The 19,275-nt window shown below is 32.2% G+C and overlaps 4 protein-coding genes across 8 annotated transcripts in view; 3 read left to right on the top strand and 1 right to left on the bottom strand.

Moving 5' to 3' along the window:
- Nucleotides 1-5,538, top strand: part of LOC119611831 (ADP-ribosylation factor 1) — a 12,715-nt gene extending 7,177 nt beyond the window's left edge. For 3 of the 5 annotated variants that reach the window (XM_037967536.1, XM_037967535.1, XM_037967534.1), the window contains exons 2-5: nt 1,616-1,952; nt 2,063-2,172; nt 2,289-2,414; nt 5,243-5,538. In XM_037967536.1, the coding sequence (XP_037823464.1) occupies nt 1,805-1,952; nt 2,063-2,172; nt 2,289-2,414; nt 5,243-5,407 (549 nt within the window). In that variant the 5' untranslated portion in view covers nt 1,616-1,804 and the 3' untranslated portion in view covers nt 5,408-5,538. The remainder of the gene's footprint in view (nt 1-1,615; nt 1,953-2,062; nt 2,173-2,288; nt 2,415-5,242) is intronic. The other 2 variants (XM_037967537.1, XM_037967538.1) reach the window with 1 other exon arrangement.
- Nucleotides 5,539-8,659: 3,121 nt separating this feature from the next.
- LOC119611828 (ER membrane protein complex subunit 4) lies at nt 8,660-9,535 on the top strand. Its single transcript, XM_037967530.1, has 3 exons — nt 8,660-8,847; nt 8,936-9,065; nt 9,134-9,535. The coding sequence occupies exons 1-3, from the start codon at nt 8,792-8,794 to the stop codon at nt 9,446-9,448; spliced, it is 501 nt and encodes a 166-aa protein (XP_037823458.1). The 5' UTR covers nt 8,660-8,791; the 3' UTR covers nt 9,449-9,535.
- Nucleotides 9,536-9,685: 150 nt separating this feature from the next.
- LOC119611829 (short transmembrane mitochondrial protein 1) lies at nt 9,686-15,992 on the bottom strand. Its single transcript, XM_037967532.1, has 5 exons — nt 15,766-15,992; nt 15,074-15,439; nt 12,653-12,706; nt 12,506-12,576; nt 9,686-9,911 (listed from the first exon to the last, which is right to left on the bottom strand). The coding sequence occupies exons 2-5, from the start codon at nt 15,086-15,088 to the stop codon at nt 9,851-9,853; spliced, it is 201 nt and encodes a 66-aa protein (XP_037823460.1). The 5' UTR covers nt 15,089-15,439; nt 15,766-15,992; the 3' UTR covers nt 9,686-9,850.
- A 1,555-nt stretch (nt 15,993-17,547) lies between these two features.
- Nucleotides 17,548-19,275, top strand: LOC119611827. Its single transcript, XM_037967529.1, has 3 exons — nt 17,548-17,708; nt 17,772-18,994; nt 19,092-19,275. The coding sequence occupies exons 1-3, from the start codon at nt 17,684-17,686 to the stop codon at nt 19,200-19,202; spliced, it is 1,359 nt and encodes a 452-aa protein (XP_037823457.1). The 5' UTR covers nt 17,548-17,683; the 3' UTR covers nt 19,203-19,275.

Raw genomic sequence — 19,275 nt, 5'->3', positions numbered from 1 at the left:
AGACAATAAACTAAGGTCGGACTAGACTATAAACTAGACTTTAGACTAGAATATAGTCTAGAACAGACTATATGTATCAACTAGGCTATAGACTAAACTATAGAGTAGACTATACTATTGACTATACTATAGACTAGACTATGTTACAGGTATCACAAAGGGATCAATGTACTGGACCCAAGTGTGTCCCCAGTGAAGACATCGCGAGGACGACCTGCTAACCTAACCTACAGACTAAACTATAGTATAGACTATACTATACAATAGTATAGACTAAACTATAGACTAGACTATGGACTACACTATAGACTAGACTATAGACTAGACTAGACTATTGACTAGACTATACTATAGACTAGACTATAGACTAGACTATACACTAGACTATAGACTAGACTATAGACTAGACTATTGACTAGACTATACTATAGACTAGACTATACTATAGACTAGACTAGACTATAGACTAGACTATAGACTAGACTATAGACTAGACTATTGACTAGACTATACTATAGACTAGACTATAGACTAGACTAGACTATAGACTAGACTATAGACTAGACTATAAACTAGACTATAGACTAGACTATAAACTAGACTATAGACTAGACTATAGACTAGACTAGACTATAGACTAGACTAGACTATAGACTAGACTAGACTATAGACTAGACTATTGACTAGACTATACTATAGACTAGACTATAGACTAGACTATAGACTAGACTAGACTATAGACTAGACTATTGACTAGACTATTGACTAGACTATACTATAGACTAGACTATAGACTAGACTAGACTATAGACTAGACTATAGACTAGACTATAGACTAGACTATGACTAGACTATACTATAGACTAGACTATAGACTAGACTATAGACTAGACTATAGACTAGACTATAGACTAGACTATAGACTAGACTATAGACTAGACTATAGACTAGACTATTGACTAGACTATACTATAGACTAGACTATAGACTAGACTATAGACTAGACTATAGACTAGACTATAGACTAGACTATAGACTAGACTATAGACTAGACTATAGACTAGACTATAGACTAGACTATAGACTAGACTATAGACTAGACTATAGACTAGACTATAGACTAGACTATAGACTAGACTATAGACTAGACTATAGACTAGACTATAGACTAGACTATAGACTAGACTATAGACTAGACTATAGACTAGACTACAGACTAGACTACAGACTATACTATAGACTAGACTAGACTATAGACTAGACTATAGACTAGACTATAGACTAGATTATAGACTAGACTATAGACTTGACTATAGACTAGACTATAGACTTGACTATAGACTAGACTATAGACATGACTATAGACATGACTATAGACATGACTATAGACCTGACTATAGACTAGATTATAGACTAGACTAGAACTATAGAGTAGACTATAGTATAGACTATGGACTGTACTATAGACTATAAACTAAGCTCAGACTAGATTATAGACTAGACTATAAACTAGACTTTAGACTATAATATAGTCTAAATTATGAGCTACACTAAAATTTTATAAAAATTTAAAAAAATCTTAATTTATATTTATTTCTTTTTCTTCCAATTTCAGATAATAAAAAATCGGGTAGAGCTCAAATTACCGAATAAACAAATATACTCCCTTTGGTAATTTGCATTAACACGCTTGAATAATAATTCCAATAAAAGTTTTAACTTTTTTTGTATAAATAACAAATAAGAAGAAAACACTACATTACACTCGACGACAGCAAGAACAACAACAACAGCAGACGCAAATATGGGGAATGTTTTTGCAAATTTATTCAAAGGTCTCTTTGGCAAAAAGGAAATGAGAATATTGATGGTCGGTTTAGATGCTGCTGGTAAAACCACAATTTTGTACAAACTTAAATTAGGCGAAATTGTAACAACGATACCTACCATTGGTGAGTAATGTTGAAGGAATATACAATAAATTTATTATTTTATTAGTTTTGTTGCAAAAATAACAACAACAAAAATTACAATTTGTTTAAATATTTCTTTTCTTAAAAAGGTTTCAACGTCGAGACTGTAGAATACAAGAATATTAGCTTTACAGTGTGGGATGTGGGCGGTCAAGACAAAATTCGTCCATTGTGGAGGCATTACTTCCAAAATACACAAGTAAGTATTTAAAGTAATTTTTTTTTAACAAATTTATTGCTTTTTTAAACTTTGTTAAAAATTTTTATATTTTATTTCATTTATCAATTTGTTTATCTTTATTTTCATTATTTTAGGGTCTCATTTTCGTCGTTGACAGCAATGACAGAGAACGTATTGGTGAAGCGAGAGAAGAACTGATGCGTATGTTGGCTGAAGATGAGCTCAGAGATGCTGTTCTACTTATATTCGCTAACAAACAGGTTAGTTGAAGTTTAACTGTTGAATACTTTAACATAATTTATGTTTTAATATTATATAATCTTACGGGTAATACTAGGCTTTTATTGCGTAATTTTCGTTTTCGAGAAGGAATATATCGGGGGACGATATTTATTACTCTCTATGTTCGACTAGACTGTTGTGGACTGGACAACATTTTGAACTTAATGCTAATAATTAAACTAGATTAAAGACAATAGACTTGACTTTTGGCTAGTCTTTAGACTAGACTAGATTAGAGTATAGTATAGGGTAGAATTTAGATAAGGCTAGAATAGACTATTGACTAGACCATAGATAAGACTTTAGACTAAACATTTGACTACACTATCGCAGGTTAGGCTATAAACTACATTTAGACTATAGACAAACTAGACTAAATTGTAGACTAGACTGTACTATAGACTAGACTATAAATTAGACTACACCAGAGACTAGACTATAGAGTAGACTGTAGACTAGATTATGGACTAGACTATAGGTTAGACTATAGATTATACTATAGACTAGGTTATAGACTAGACTATAGACTAGACTATAGACTAGTCCATAGACTAGACTATAGACTAGACTATAGACTAGACTATAGACTAGTCTATAGACTAGACTATAGACTAGACTAGACTATAGACTAGTCTATAGACTAGACTATAGGCTAGACTGTAGACTAGTCTATAGACTAGACTATAGGCTAGACTGTACACTAGACTATGGGCTAGACTATAGGCTAGACTGTAGACTAGACTAGTCTATAGACTAGACTATAGGCTAGACTGTAGACTAGACTAGTCTATAGACTAGACTATAGGCTAGACTGTAGACTAGACTATAGACTAGTCTATAGACTAGACTATAGACTAGACTATGGACTAGACTATAGGCTAGACTGTAGACTAGACTATAGGCTAGACTGTAGACTAGACTATAGACTAGACTATGGACTTGACTATAGACTAGACTATAAACTAGATTATAAACTATAGACTAGATTATAGACTTGACTATAGACTATGCTTTAGATTAGACTAGAGAATAGACTAGGCTACTGACTAAACTAGAAAAGAGACTAGGCTACTGACAAGACTATAGACTAGGCTATAGACTAGACTGTATACGAGACTATAGACTAGACTATATACGAGACTATAGACTAGACTATTAACTAGATTATAGACGACTCTAGACTAAACAATAGACTAGACTGTGGACTAGACTATAGACTAGACTATAGACTAGACTATTCAACTAAACTATAGACTAGACTATATACTAGACTATATACTAGACTTTAGACTAGACTATAGATTAAAGACTAGACTAGAGACAATAGTCTAGACTATAGACTAGACTATTGACTTGACTATAGACTAGACTATAGACTAGACTATAGACTAGTCTATAGACTACACTATAGACTAGACTATAGACTAGACTTTAGGCTAGACTGTAGACTAGACTATAGACTAGACTATGGACTTGACTATAGACTAGACTATAAACTAGATTATAAACTATAGACTAGATTCTAGACTTGACTATAGACTATGCTTTAGATTAGACTAGAGAATAGACTAGGCTACTGACTAAACTAGAAAAGAGACTAGGCTACTGACTAGACTATAGACTAGGCTATAGACTAGACTGTATACGAGACTATAGACTAGACTATATACGAGACTATAGACTAGACTATTAACTAGATTATAGACGACTCTAGACTAAACAATAGACTAGACTGTGGACTAGACTATAGACTAGACTATTCAACTAAACTACAGACTAGACTATAGACTAGACTATATACTAGACTTTAGACTAAACTATAGACTAGACTATAGACTAGACTAAAGACTAGACTATAGACTAGACTATAGACTAGACTATAGACTAGACTATAGACTAGACTATAGACTAGACTATAGACTAGACTATTGACTAGACTATAGACTAGACTATAGACTAGACTATAAACTAGACTATAGACTAGACTATAGACAAGACTATATACTAGACTATAGACTAGACTATAGACTAGACTATAAACTAGACTATAGACTAGGCTACTTATTAGACTTCATATTAGCCTATAGACATGACTGTAAGCTAGATTATGAACTTTGGTCTTAAGTATAGATTTTAGGCTAGACTTTGGACTAAACTTCAGACTGGACTTAAGCTGAACTTTAACAGTTTTCACTTTCTCCTTGTGATTTTCTTTGTCCTACATAATATTCTACTTTAAATTAGTTGTTTTATCTCTTAAATTATGTGTTCTTAAATAGTAGTGTGCACATTTTTTCTTTTTTTTTTATCGCTTTTGGCATTATTTTTGTCCCTACTTCTATCTTATTGATAACGTTTTTTTAATGTAAGATAAGCGAAGCAAACTAATTTCTATTAATTTCTCTATAGTAACATGTTTTTTAATATGTATGTTTATTGACAAGAAAAAAACAATAGCGTATATTTAATTATAATAAAAACAACTTTATAAAAAAAAATAAAGAATAAAGTTCAAATTCAAGTTTTTACTTTTTAATTTACTAGACGAACAGGTCTTGTCTTGTAATATGATTTCTTTAGTTTTCTTTTAAACATGACTAAGTATTAAATTAATTTAATAGGTGTTATAATATAATAGGTAGATAATATAATAGGTAGATAATAATGACGAATATAGGAGTTAGAATGTATGTTTTTTGGTAGGGTAGAGGGCTCTTTATAGTAAAGTTCTCTTGCAGTAATAATTTAGCCTTTAAATTATGTTCAACAATTAACTAATTAACATAAAATTTAACTTTCTTTTTAGGATCTGCCAAATGCAATGAATGCAGCCGAAATCACTGACAAACTCGGTCTTCACTCACTAAGAAACCGCAATTGGTATATACAAGCGACGTGTGCAACCAGCGGCGATGGTCTCTATGAGGGTCTCGATTGGTTGTCCAATCAACTTAAGAATGCTAATCGCTAAATAAACAAAATCTTCTCGTCGTCGTCGTATATTTTCTTTAACTTAGCATCCGCAGCAGTAAAATAAATTTAAAATAAATAATGAAAAAATAAAGAAGATGAAAAATCAACAACAACAAATAATAATTCAAATTATAACATACAAAACATAAGAAATAATTTTGATTTAAAATATAATAAAGAAAAACCCAGAAAATAAAATAAAGTTAATAAAAAAAAAACCAAAACAACAACAAAAAACAAGCAAAAAAATCACATTTCTATAAAATTAGTAGAGAAACTTTTTAACAACAACAACAACAAAAATTCTCTAAATTCTTTATTAAGACAGTTGTAAAAACAAAAAAAAAAGTAAGCTTAAACAACAACAATAAACTCTTTCTATTTTTAGGCTAAAACAACAACAACAACCACAAGAAAAGAAGACAAATGAAAAAATAAACAAAAACCGTCATCTTTTTAATAAATTAATATAATTACAACAAAAAATTACAAAAAAAATTATAACAAAAAAAGAATTGTATGTTAAAATATTATAAATTAAAGTAACAAATCCATATAACTATAAAAAATACGGAATTAAAGAAAAAATAAACAAACAACCCACACTTTTCTAAGTATAATTTTATAATCTATATTTAATTTTTTTTTTTTTTTTTAATTTAAATATACATACCTATATTTTTAAATAATGTAATATTTTTTTTTTCTTTAAAAAAATATTTAATTATGTTTTTGTCTTTTATTTTTCTTTATTTTGCTTTAAAACTTCATTACACTAATGTTTGTGCTTCTTTCTAATATTTTGTTTTTTTTTTTTTTTTTCACTGTTTCACATTTTATATGGTTTATATTGTGTCCATGTCCAATAAATATTTAACTATAGGTTAATTATTATTATTTCTTTTTTTCACTTAACAATTCGCCAGCAAACTATAACAAACAATAATTTTTATTTGCTATCATTAACAACAACAAAAATGAAAGAAAAACAAACAACAACAAGTAATAATATAAAAATAACATCAAACAACATTCTACAACCAACCAACTACTACAACACATACTTTATATTTAAATATAATTAAAAATAAAAAAAGAAAAATTAAATTTAAATAAAAAAAACTGTGTAATAAAAAAGTAATTACTTCGAAATTTTGTTTTTTGTCGTTGTTTAGTTTGCAAAATTTAGAAAATCAAGGGTTTTGTAATCTAATTACAATAGTAATCTAGATTCTAAATCATAAAAATATCAAAAAGTACAATTTAAACAAAGAAAATCTACCAAAAACTTTTCTCTTAAAAATTCCCATTCAATCAGGACCCTAAAGTTAGGTAAAGAAGAATTATGCACCTCCACTCGCAGACTATAGCGGCCATGGTGAAACTAATAAGGTGAAGTCATTTCAACAGCTGATTGTTTTTTTGTCCATGGAAATTTAGCCCGAAGTTGTCAAACTCAATATAAAAAAAAATTCTCTCTCAAACCCGACGCTGTCAAACTACATATATAAAAAATTTCATGAATTCGCCGCAAAATGAAATGACTTCACCTTATAGTCTATTCGCCTTGATAGCGGCCATTGTGATTCTCTTCATAGAGAGTGAACATCCAAAGATAGAGGGGCCATGAATGGAAAAAGGTCTATTCTTAAGGTGATTCCCTAAATAATGAAATGTGAGATTACCCTAGTCTCCCTATAAAACCCAGTCGAAAAAATGACTACAAACTAATCTATAGACAAGACTGTAGACTAGATTATGGACCACACTATAGATTAGACTAAAGGCTCTATAGTGTAGCCTCAAAACATGGCTACAGACAAGGCTAGACAAGATTATGGTGTAGACCTAGTTCGTCGTGAAAACTATTCCTCAGCATTTCATCCTGAGATTCTGTATTCTACAGTATTGGCAAATTATATGTATGCTCGATTATGGACCACACTATAGACTAGACTAAAGGCTCTATAGTGTAGCCTCAAAACATGGCTACAGACAAGGCTAGACAAGATTATGGTGTAGACCTAGTTCGTCGTGAAAACTATTCCTCAGCATTTCATCCTGAGATTCTGTAGTAAAATACTCCTCTCACTTACTGACAAAGGCTCTAATTGAACAATGCCCCATTAGCAACCCTATCAGAAGCCCTTAGACTGCATTTATCTAGTTATATAAGTATGTTGGTAGGCAGCACATCAAGTGATGGCCATAATGCCTTTGGTATTTTGCAATTCATTCCACTTTTTCAGGACTGATTAATAATGTCACGGATTCTCTCGAATATCAAGGTTCGAACCTACTCTAGCTAGTTCGTCCACAACCTCATTACGCGGATGTGCCGTGCGACAAGCCAATGCTCTGAGAACAACTTAACTATCAACATAAATTTTCACATTCGACCTGTATGGATATGATTCCATTTTCAGATCTTTAGGATCTCTACTTGGAAGATACTACTACATTCGTCAGGGAGTCTGAAGAACCGTTTTGTGCCGGTAAACAGTCTATCGGATACAAGCCAGTCGTCCCTAGTTAGAAGTTCCAACAACTTCCGATAACTGTAGCCCCAAAAGAGGAGATAAAACAGCCCTGTGGTATAACCGTGGTAACTCTTCTTATAGTGCAATGCTCTACTAGGTTCGAGTTAATAATTCCGCAGCAAAGCATGCAGACTATCCAATTCACCAAGAAGTCCTGAACTCATAGCTTTATATGCAGGTCCCAATCTTTATATTATTAAAAGCTTCCAATAACGAAAAGTTTAATATTATAGAAAATTCCAAAAAGTACTATTTCAAGAACAGAAAAGTATCAAAACGTATATTTCAATCAAAACAAATTTAACATTTTTTGTTTCTAGGTTCAATATAATAGACAATTCAAATAAGGACCTTGAAGAACGGAAAGATACCAAAAACATCCCTCTTAATCATTTTTCTAATCCTTTTTGAAAAATTAAAAGTTCCAAAAAACTCTCTAATTATTAAATCAGAATCGTGCTTGAGAGAAATTTTTAAAATTTAAAAAATACAAATCTGCTTTTAAGTGCTGAAGAAAAATTTATATTTTAAAAAATACCAAAGTTTTTTAATTCAATATTTTCAATTATACAGTTGCTGAATTTGAACAACAACGGTAATTTTTATTATAAAACACTGAAAACCCTCTTAAATAAAAATCAATCGCTGTATTGTTTTCTCAAACACTGAACATACTCTCCATTGACACTTTTATTTACACTTGTCATCTGTCATGACATTATCGTGGTGAGTTATTCTATGTATGTTTTTTCACTAGAAGTCGTGTATTTTTACCAAAAGAAAAAAATAAAATAGTTTTAATTAATAAATTATTAAAAAATATTACTGAAAAAACACCAAAAATGTCAGCTAAACAAGCCAATAAGAAAAGTAAATGGTCTATGGACTTTAATACCAAGTAAGTTAAGATTTTTTACAACACCAACTACAAGCTAAAACTAAAAACAATATTTCTATATTTTTGTAAATTTTTTTAATTAAACTAGCAAATCAAATGATTTACCCGCACCTCCCGGTTATAATGCTAACGCTTTGGTCAATCAAACAGAAATTGTCAGAGATCAAAGATTGGTTATAAAGAAATCATGGGACTTGGCTTTGGGTCCCCTTAAACAGGTTAGTTTTTGTTTATTTCCGATAAATTTAGAAAACATTTTAATATTTTTCTTTTTACCTAATTAAAGATACCCATGAACTTATTTATTATGTACATGTCCGGCAATACCATATCCATATTTCCCATAATGATGATTGGCATGATGTTGATACGTCCCATTAAGGCCATGTTCTCCACACAAGTCACCTCCAAAATGGCCGAAGGTGCTCAGGGTACCGGCCAGAGGCTAGTATATTTCTTAGGCAATTTAGCTAATGTGGCTGTGGCTCTTTATAAGTGCAATAGTATGGGTCTGTTACCCACACATGCCTCCGATTGGCTGGCATTTGTGGAGCCACAAACGCGTTTAGAATATTATGGTGGTGGTGTGTCATTTATTTGAATTTTATAAAGTAATTATTTAGCATTTAAATTTGTAAAAGATCAAAGGCCCTATGTATTGTTTAATAAAATATAAAAAAATTCAAAATTTGCTGTTTATTTTCAAGAGTTAAGGGGCAAAATCAACTTAAATTTATGTAAAATTTCTGTAAAAAATTAAAAGCTTTATGTTGGTCTGTAATTTTGCTTTAGCATTTCAAAATGATGTTTTTTTTTTTAAATAAAACTCCACCAAAAATACTATACAAAAAAATTATTTAATTAATTTTATAAAAATAAACATTTGAATATTGCCATTCGATTTAGAAAAGAAAAATCATTTAAGAACATAAATTTATAAAGTTTAATAAAAAAAATCATAAAATTAAACTAAAGCCTCCTTTTATGTTGTATTGTAGCAAATTTAATCTATAATCTTCTTGGCTCCCTTTTTAACGTCATGCAAAAGCTGCTCGGCAGGATTTCTTAAAAAAGAAAGATTAATTGTAATTTATATTAAAAAAAGTGGTTTTATTAAAATCTTCTAAAATCAAAGAAAAAACTTCAAGAAATTTTGCTTTAAGGTTTAATTTAATGAAAAAAGTCTGAAATTGGAGGTAAGTTCAAAAATTTAGCAAGAAAACAGGATTCCAAAGTTTAACAGCTTTTTTCTTAATTTACTTGGTATTAATTTAAAAAAAAAAAAAAACAATTTCAAGTTGATTTCAATTTACAAAATACAATGAAAATCCTTAGTTGCAACCGTATTGTTACTCTATGATCAGGGGAAATCTGGACGCTACGATCGTTATCCATTTCTATCTATCTAGCGAGCGAGCGAGCGAGCATCTATCTAGCGAGCGAGCGAGCGAGCGAGCGAGCGAGCGAGCGAGCGAGCGAGCGAGAGCGAGCGAGCGAGCGAGCGAGCGAGCGAGCGAGCGAGCGAGCGAGCGAGCGAGGAGCGAGGAGCGAGCGAGCGAGCGAGCGAGCGAGCGAGCGAGCGAGCGAGCGAGAGAGCGAGCGAGCGAGAGAGCGAGCGAGCGAGCGAGCGAGCGAGCGAGCGAGCGAGCGAGCGAGCGAGCGAGCGAGCGAGCGAGCGAGCGAGCGAGCGAGCGAGCGAGCGAGCGAGCGAGAGCGAGCGAGCGAGCGAGCGAGCGAGCGAGCGAGCGAGCGAGCGAGCGAGCGAGCGAGCGAGCGAGCGAGCGAGCGAGAGCGAGCGAGCGAGCGAGAGCGAGCGAGCGAGCGAGCGAGCGAGCGAGCGAGCGAGCGAGCGAGCGAGCGAGCAGCGAGCGAGCGAGCGAGCGAGCGAGCGAGCGAGCGAGCGAGCGAGCGAGAGAGCGAGCGAGCGAGCAGGAGCGAGCGAGAGAGCGAGCGAGAGCGAGCGAGCGAGCGAGCGAGCGAGCGAGCGAGCGAGCGAGCGAGCGAGCGAGCGAGCGAGCGAGCGAGCGAGCGAGCGAGCGAGCGAGCGAGCGAGCGAGCGAGCGAGCGAGCGAGCGAGCGAGCGAGCGAGCGAGCGAAGCGAGCGAGCGAGCGAGCGAGCGAGCGAGCGAGCGAGCGAGCGAGCGAGCGAGCGAGCGAGCGCGAGCGAGCGAGCGAGCAGCGAGAGCGAGCGAGCGAGCGAGCGAGCGAGCGAGCGAGCGAGCGAGCGAGCGAGCGAGCGAGCGAGCGAGCGAGCGAGCGAGCGAGCGAGCGAGCGAGCGAGCGAGCGAGCGAGAGAGCGAGCGAGCGAGCGAGCGAGCGAGCGAGCGAGCGAGCGAGCGAGAGAGCGAGCGAGCGAGCGAGCGAGCGAGCGAGCGAGCGAGCGAGCGAGCGAGCGAGCAGGCGAGCGAGCGAGCGAGCGAGCGAGCGAGCGAGCGAGCGAGCGAGCGAGCTATCGAGCGAGCGAGCGAGCGAGGAGCGAGCGAGCGAGCGATCTATCGATCATCTATCGATCTATCTATCTATCTATCTATCTATCTATCTATCTATCTATCTATCAATCTATCTATCTATCTATGCAACTGACCGCTCTATGATCAATCGATTTTCAGATTAAACTTCACCAATCTATAATCAGTTGAAATCTTTTAACTCTATGATTACAAAGATCTCCTCACTGCATGATCAGTTTGCAACCGGCCACTTCGATTTTCAGTTTGTAACCGATTACGCCATGATTACATCGATACCCAACTGATCGTTGTGTAATCACCTTTAAACTCATCATTCCATCACCAATCACTCTATGAATAGTTTGTAATCGACTATTCAATGATCACTTAGAAGTTATCTCTTTATAATACATCGGTAAGGGATAACTCTAACATCTGTTCTGTTCAGTTAGGAGCTGTTCAGTTATGAATTCATAGTTTTAATCAGTTTTAATAATGTAGACACTTTGCACAAAAAACTTTTGGAATATTTTAAAACCTAGTAAAATAGTAGACAAAAACCTAAAAGATTTGTATTATATTTTGAATAAAAATCATCATGTTATTTAAATGATACCAAAGTACACTAAAAATTTATTAATACATTTTAATTTTAAAGTATTTTTTTTTTTATCTATTAATAATAAAAAATTTTTCCCATACTACAGATTTCGTTGTTAAACTCTTCAACTAAAATTTTGCTTTTCTCTGAATTTCAAAGGGTCTTGCTGGCATTAGAAAATTTCGAACTTGCGTGTAGGCAGTTTTACTTTTCTTTGCGATTATTTGAAATTTCTTTAACAAAATCAGTCAAACTTAAGGAGAAAAAAATAGGAAATTATATATTTCAATAATAAAGTTTTAAAATAATTTTGGATCTACTGAAACACGAGGTTATTTAAGCGACCTTATTCACAAGAAAACAGCGTCTTTCTGAATAAGGTCTTTATAAATATGTAAATAGTACAACCATTATTTGTTAAAATTTTAGTATTTTTTTAATAAGTTCTTAAAGCATACATTTCTTAAGTTTATATAGTTAAAAGAATAAACAAAATAAAACGACAATTTCTTTTTTTTTTAGAGATTTAAACAATGAGGAATTGTTTTGTTTTGTTTTTCTTTATAGTTTTACAATTAACATATATATAGAGAAAATGGATTATTACTTTTTACGATGCTCATCAGCCAATTCCTTAATTTTATCAATTATTTTACTGGGTTCATCCACACGAGGAACCTAGAATGTTTAAGAAAAATATATGTAGTACATATTAAAATAAATCAATATTTTATAGCTTTTATAGATAAATTACCTCATAGTTTTGGCTGATGTAGATACCGGTGTAAATACCAGCACTAAACGTTATCTGTAAATAATATGAAGAAATTATTGGACATTTTTTTTAAAGAAAAATAGTTAAAAATTTTTAAAGAATTTTGATGATCTAGAACTGAACAAGAATTAAACTAGAAAGGACCTAGATATGAGTTAGAAAGATCTGAACTACAACTAAACTAGAATTGAACTAGTACTGAACTAGATATGAACTAGAGCTGAACTAGAACTGAACTAGAACTAGAACTGAACTAGAACTGAACTAGAACTGAACTAGAACTGAACTAGAACTGAACTAGAACTGAACTAGAACTGAACTAGAACTGAACTAGAACTGAACTAGAACTGAACTAGAACTGAACTAGAACTGAACCTGAACTGAACTAGAACTGAACTAGAACTGAACTAGAACTGAACTAGAACTGAACTAGAACTGAACTAGAACTGAACTAGAACTGAACTAGAACTGAACTAGAACTGAACTAGAACTGAACTAGAACTAAACTAGAACTAAACTAGAACTAAACTAGAACTGAACTAGAACTGAACTAGAACTGAACTAGAACTGAACTAGAACTGAACTAGAACTGAACTAGAACTGAACTAGAACTGAACTAGAACTGAACTAGAGCCGAACTAGAGCCGAACTAGAACTGAACAAGAACTGAACTAGAACTAGAACTGAACTAGAACTGAACTAGAACTGAACTAGAACTGAACTAGAACTGAACTAGAACTAAACTAGAACTAAACTAGAACTGAACTAGAACTGAACTAGAACTGAACTAGAACTGAACTAGAACTGAACTAGAACTGAACTAGAACTGAACTAGAACTGAACTAGAACTGAACTAGAACTGAACTAGAACTGAACTAGAACTGAACTAGAACTGAACTAGAACTGAACTAGAACTGAACTAGAACTGAACTAGAACTGAACTAGAACTGAACTAGAACTAAACTAGAACTGAACTAGAACTAAACTAGAACTGAACTAGAACTCAACTAGAACTGAACTAGAACTGAACTAGAACTGAACTAGAATTGAACTAGTACTGAACTAGAATTGAACTAGTACTGAACTTGAACTGAACTTGATCTGAACTAGAAATGCGCTAGAACTGAACTAGAACTGAACTAGTACTGAACAAGAACTGAATTTGATCTGAACTAGAATTGCACTAGAAATGTACTAGAACTGAACTAGAACATACGACTAAAATATTACAGCCAATAGGCTAATCTATACACAATTCTAAAGGCTAGTTCATCGACTAGTCTAAAGAATAGTTCATTATATAAGCTAAAGACTAGTTCTTAAAGTAGTCTATATTCTAGTACACACACTATTCTAAAAACTCATACACTAGTTAACAGACTAAGTTAAATACAAGTTATTAAACAAGTATATATTTTTGTTCATAGACTATTCTAATGACTAGTATATAGACTTGTTCATAAACTATTCTAAAGACGAGCTCATAGACTAGTTCACAGACTAGTTTATAATCTATTTCTTAGTCTAGTCAATAGTCTACTTCATAGACTAGTCTAAAGACTAGTTCACAGACTATAGTCCGTTTCATATAGTATTATATAGTATGCTTCATAGACTAGTCAAAAGTCTAGTTTAAGGACTAGTTTACAGTCTAACTCATAGACTTGTTTGAAATATAGTTCATGGACTAATATATAGTATAGTTCAAAGACTAGTCTATACAGCATAGTTGATAGAGCAGACTACAGCCTAGTTAATAGACTATTCCATAAACTATCCAAGGCAAAGACACAAGGGCTATGTGGAAATAAAGTCAATAGAAAAAAATTATAAATTGGTTAGTAAAATTCTATAACATAGATAATCTCCATAATATTCAATTCGTAATAAGCTGGCAACACTTTTGCATAATTGCAGATGATGTGCCCTTTGAACCTTATTAATCCCTGCAACAAAATCGCCAAATATAAGAAATCCATGTAAATAAACAATGGATTTTTATGATAAAAACTAAAATCTCAAAAATTTATTAACAAAAAAACTAAAGAATTATATAATTAAACCAGTTTTTTGTCCACATAACAAACAAAATTTCACTGTTTGTTGGATTAATTTAAAAGAAGACAAAGAAAAAACAACAACTAAAAACCTTAGGACAGATGTGGAATATTAAATAAAAAAAAAAAACTAATGAAATCATAAAACTAAAAATAAAATGTCAAATGATAAAAATCAAAATAAATGAAAGTGAGAAAGGAAGAAAAAACAGCAGACAACTGACACTTGCAAAATTTCCATTACGTTATCATAGAAAACTAATTGCACTTTATATTGTTATTATTTCAGCATAATTTTTTTATTATAATAAATTTATTAAATAAGAAAAAAAAAGAAACTTACCAAAAATTTCAGCATATCGTAGATGCCAGACCCGTCGACTGCCAGTTTGAAGAGTTTTATAAAAACTGAGGAAAAAATCTACAAAATTCGCACTCACACACACACACACACTCTCTCACACCTGTTTAAACAACAACAATTTTGCTGTCAAAACAAATAAGAGCTTTTTTCACTATAATTTTTTTTCTTCTTTTTTCACAACAAAGAGAACCTTCCTCTATTAAACTCTTAAAAGAAGGTTGAGTAAATTTTTTTTTATCAAAGAGAACGTAGAATATTGTTTTGTTATTGAATTTTAATTAATTAATAGTATTTTATAGATAAAACGCGTGTTTTTGTTTGATTTTTTTGTTGGTTCTTAAAAATCTAAAAAGAAAGTGAAAAATATTTATTTTTAAAATGAAAAAAGAAAGCTAAAGAAAAAAGTCAAAACATCTGCTTTTTAAATTAAAAAAAAAGAAATAAATCTTTTCAGACACTTTTACACAAAGCAAACATATATTTTTAAATTTGTTTTTTTTTTTTTTTGTTTAATTAGATAATCACTATTTTAATTATAATTTTTATTAAATATTAACATATTTTTTTTTCAGTTATTCACTTAAATTAATAAATTAATTCTTTAATAAATATATTTATGCAAATTTCTTTTTTTCCAATTTCTGTTATAATTTTTTATTATTTTATATTACATTTGCCTAGTGGGACACAACACCTTAACACTTCAGTTTTCAATTTATTACTAAATTATTTTTTTCTACATTCTTATTGTTCAATTTTAAAAATGATCGCTTGTTCTTCATCTATGTTTTAGTCGTCCAAATGGCTAGTTGGTTTGTTGTTGTCGTCGTCGATTTGTTTAAAATTTTTATATTTTTTGTTTATAAATGACCATGAAAATGTACGGTATGATGTCACAATTAAATGTTGAGGAAATCATGAATTTATTTAAATATAACGGGCTGCAGAGTTGTATTTTCGGAAGTAACATTATCTAAAGTGAACAGTATTGCCACAGATTTGGAGTTTTATCCAAATTTACACCAATGCCGATAAAATAACGTATTTCACTACTATAACTGAACTTGAACTAAACTAGGGTTCTATAAATCGACTTTCGAATAATCGAACAATCGACTTTTTGTCGAAAAAAGTCGAAGTCGACTATTTTGTTCCAAAAAAGTTGATAACTCGACTATCGTCTATGAAAAAAGTCGAAAAGTCAACTTTGTAAATAAAAGTCGAAAAGTAAAAAAATCGGAAAGTCGAAAAAAGTTGAAAAGTCGAAAAAAGTAGATAAGTCGAAAAAAGTCGAAAAAGTCGAAAAGTCGAAAAAAGTCGAAAAGTCGAAAAAAGTCGAAAAGAGTCGAAAATTTTAAAAAAGTGGAAAAGAGGTCAAAAACTCTAAAATAGTCGGAAAAACTCGAAAAAAGTAAAAAAAAATAGTCGAAAAAAAGTCGAAATAAATCGAAAATAGTCAAAAAGTCGTAAAAAATCAAAAAGTCGAAAAGTCGGAAAAAGTCGAAAAGTCGAAAAGTCGAAAAAAGTCGAAAAGTCGAAAAAGTCGACCATTTATAAAATACTAAAAGTCGAAAAGTCTAAAAGTCGACTTTTAAATAAATGAAAAAGGTCGAAAAATCGACTTTTCATAAAATGGAAAAAGTCGAAAGGTCGAAAAGTCGACTTTTAACTAAATGCAAAAAGTCGAAAAGTCGACTTTTCGTTTTAACTATAGAACCCTAGGGTTCGACTTTTTCCATTTTATGAAAAGTCGATTTTTCGACTTTTCGACCTTTTTCATTTATTTAAAAGTCGGCTTTTAGACTTTTCTACTTTTAGTATTATATAAATGGTCGACTTTTCGACTTTTTCCGACTTTTCGACGTTTTTCGACTTTTCGACTTTTTTCGACTTTCCGACTTTCGACTTTTTTCGACTTTTATTTACAAAGTCGACTTTTCGACTTTTTTCATAGAAGATAGTCGAGTTATCGACTTTTTTGGAACAAAATAGTCGACTTCGACTTTTTTCGACAAAAAGTCGATTGTTCGATTATTTGAAAGTCGATTTATAGAACCCTAAACTAAACTAGAATTGAACTAGAACTGAGCTGGAATTCAACTAGAACTGAATTTTGAACTAGAACTGACTTATGGTTTTTTGTTTTTAAATTCTACATCTCTTTTTAATTTTTTTATATTACAAACCATTTAAGAGAAATGTAAACAATCTCTTGAAAACTTATAAGGAACACTATTATCGACAACTGTCTTATCATAACGTAAAACTAAGAAAGAATGAAGAAAATTTTATTAATTTTTGTATTTAAAATTGTGAAATTTTTTATTTGTTATTAAATTTAAATAATATATGTTCATTAGAAAACGTTCTATTTAATTTCATGTAATTTTAACTAAAAACAAACCTTTCCCGCTTTTTGTTTGTTTTTATACACTTTATTGACATTTCTTTTTATGCAGCCCTTCTAAACAAAGAACAGCTGGATGGGCATACAGATTTTGGCAAAAACAAAATACGCCTTGGAGTAAATTTGTTTTGTAAATAAATAATTTATATATTTTTTTCATTTATCATCAAAATACCGAGGCAATGACGGAAGAGCAACAAAATAAAGGTAAAGTATTAAAAGTTTCGGAAATTTAATGAAAATTTATTTATGGTGGTTGCTCCTTTGCAGATGATACAATTACTAATAGTTCGGCTAATATAACAGACCTAAATGATGATTGTTTAGAGTGTATATTTGAGAGAATACACGATTTACCCAACCAAATACAAATTGCCAAAAGTTGCAGACGTTTTCGCAACATAATAGTGGGTCTGTGGAAGCGTCAACCGGAATATAAAATTTTAGCCTTTAACGAACTGCCAACTGTGTTACCAAACTATGAGGATTTCGAATATTTCCTTAAAGCCATGAAATGTGAATTCCACACTTTAAGGATTATAGATGAATGTCTAAATGTTTTTCTCAAGGAAATGGAAGAGTGTGGCATTGATTGTTTTACTGCCATCGAACGTTGCGAATTTCAAGATGATATAATGGATTGTTATCCCCAGGATGAGGATATGGAGTTATTAACTAAACTAGTGCCTAATTTGAAATATCTTCATATAACCGTGCCCATTACCGGACACTATTTGACAAATTTGAAATATTTAGAGGAACTACATTTGTATGATGAGCAGACAAAGGTGTATGAAATGAAGGAAAAATATCTTAAAGATATTTTATTAAATCTAAAATATCTGAAAGTGTTAGATATGCGCACATTTGAAGTCTCACATCTACAGCTAATGCCCGAAATATCTGAATGTTTGAATTTGCAGGAACTGAAATTAAATTTGAATTCTCTTAAGCCCGTTTTGGAGCAAGTATTAAAACTGCCTCGTCTTAAACATCTTCAAGTACTGCTGGATCAGGATATTGATATTTCGCGCCTACAGAACATTGATACTTTCGATTATAAAATCTACGAGACGAAAGAATATTATCATATATTACGCGAAAAGGGTGCTCTCTTACAGGGTCTAGCTATTGACTTTCATTTCTTACCCGTTAGCGATACCTGGCTAACGGACTTTCATTATTTAAATCCTTCGAATCTCAAACTGTTGGCTTTGTGTAATTATGATTTTAAATCGCACGAAGAATGTTTGTGTTGCCCCTTTAATCGTTTGGAAATTTTATGTCTACGTCATGCTCAAAATCTGGAGGCTTTAATGATTTTAGAGATATTACATTTATGTCCTAAACTAAAGCACTTGGATATTAGTTATTGCCTGAATTTGGATGCTTCACTATTAGATTCTCTGGCGAAATATTTACAAAAGGAAAAACGTTCTAACGCGCTGTGTGTTTACTATCGTATGTCCGGTTTGGAGGATGAAATCGAGAAAGTAATTTTGTTAAAATATATTAAAATATTTAGCTCTCATATAATTTTCATTAATTCCTGTTCTTTTAATTGATTTGTATTATTTTGTTCTTTTTTAGAATTTTGCCTTTTGGACTTCTCAAAAGTATTTACAATTGCGTAACGATTTTCCTCCTGGTTCCGATATTGGCTTAAGTTATGTTCAGCGTGGTTTTGCTTTTTATTTTTAAAAAGAAAAACAAACAAAACAATATAATAAGATGTTTTTATTAAAACGTAAAAAGTTAATGCAAAAAAAAATTA

The sequence above is a fragment of the Lucilia sericata genome, unplaced genomic scaffold, assembly GCF_015586225.1.
Source record: "Lucilia sericata isolate MDLA Ls3-8-SP2 unplaced genomic scaffold, ASM1558622v1 Contig001541F_arrow, whole genome shotgun sequence".
Taxonomy (NCBI): Eukaryota; Metazoa; Arthropoda; class Insecta; order Diptera; family Calliphoridae; genus Lucilia; species Lucilia sericata.
Note: the sequence above shows the minus strand (reverse complement) of the source record. Positions and strands in the feature narration are given on the sequence as shown.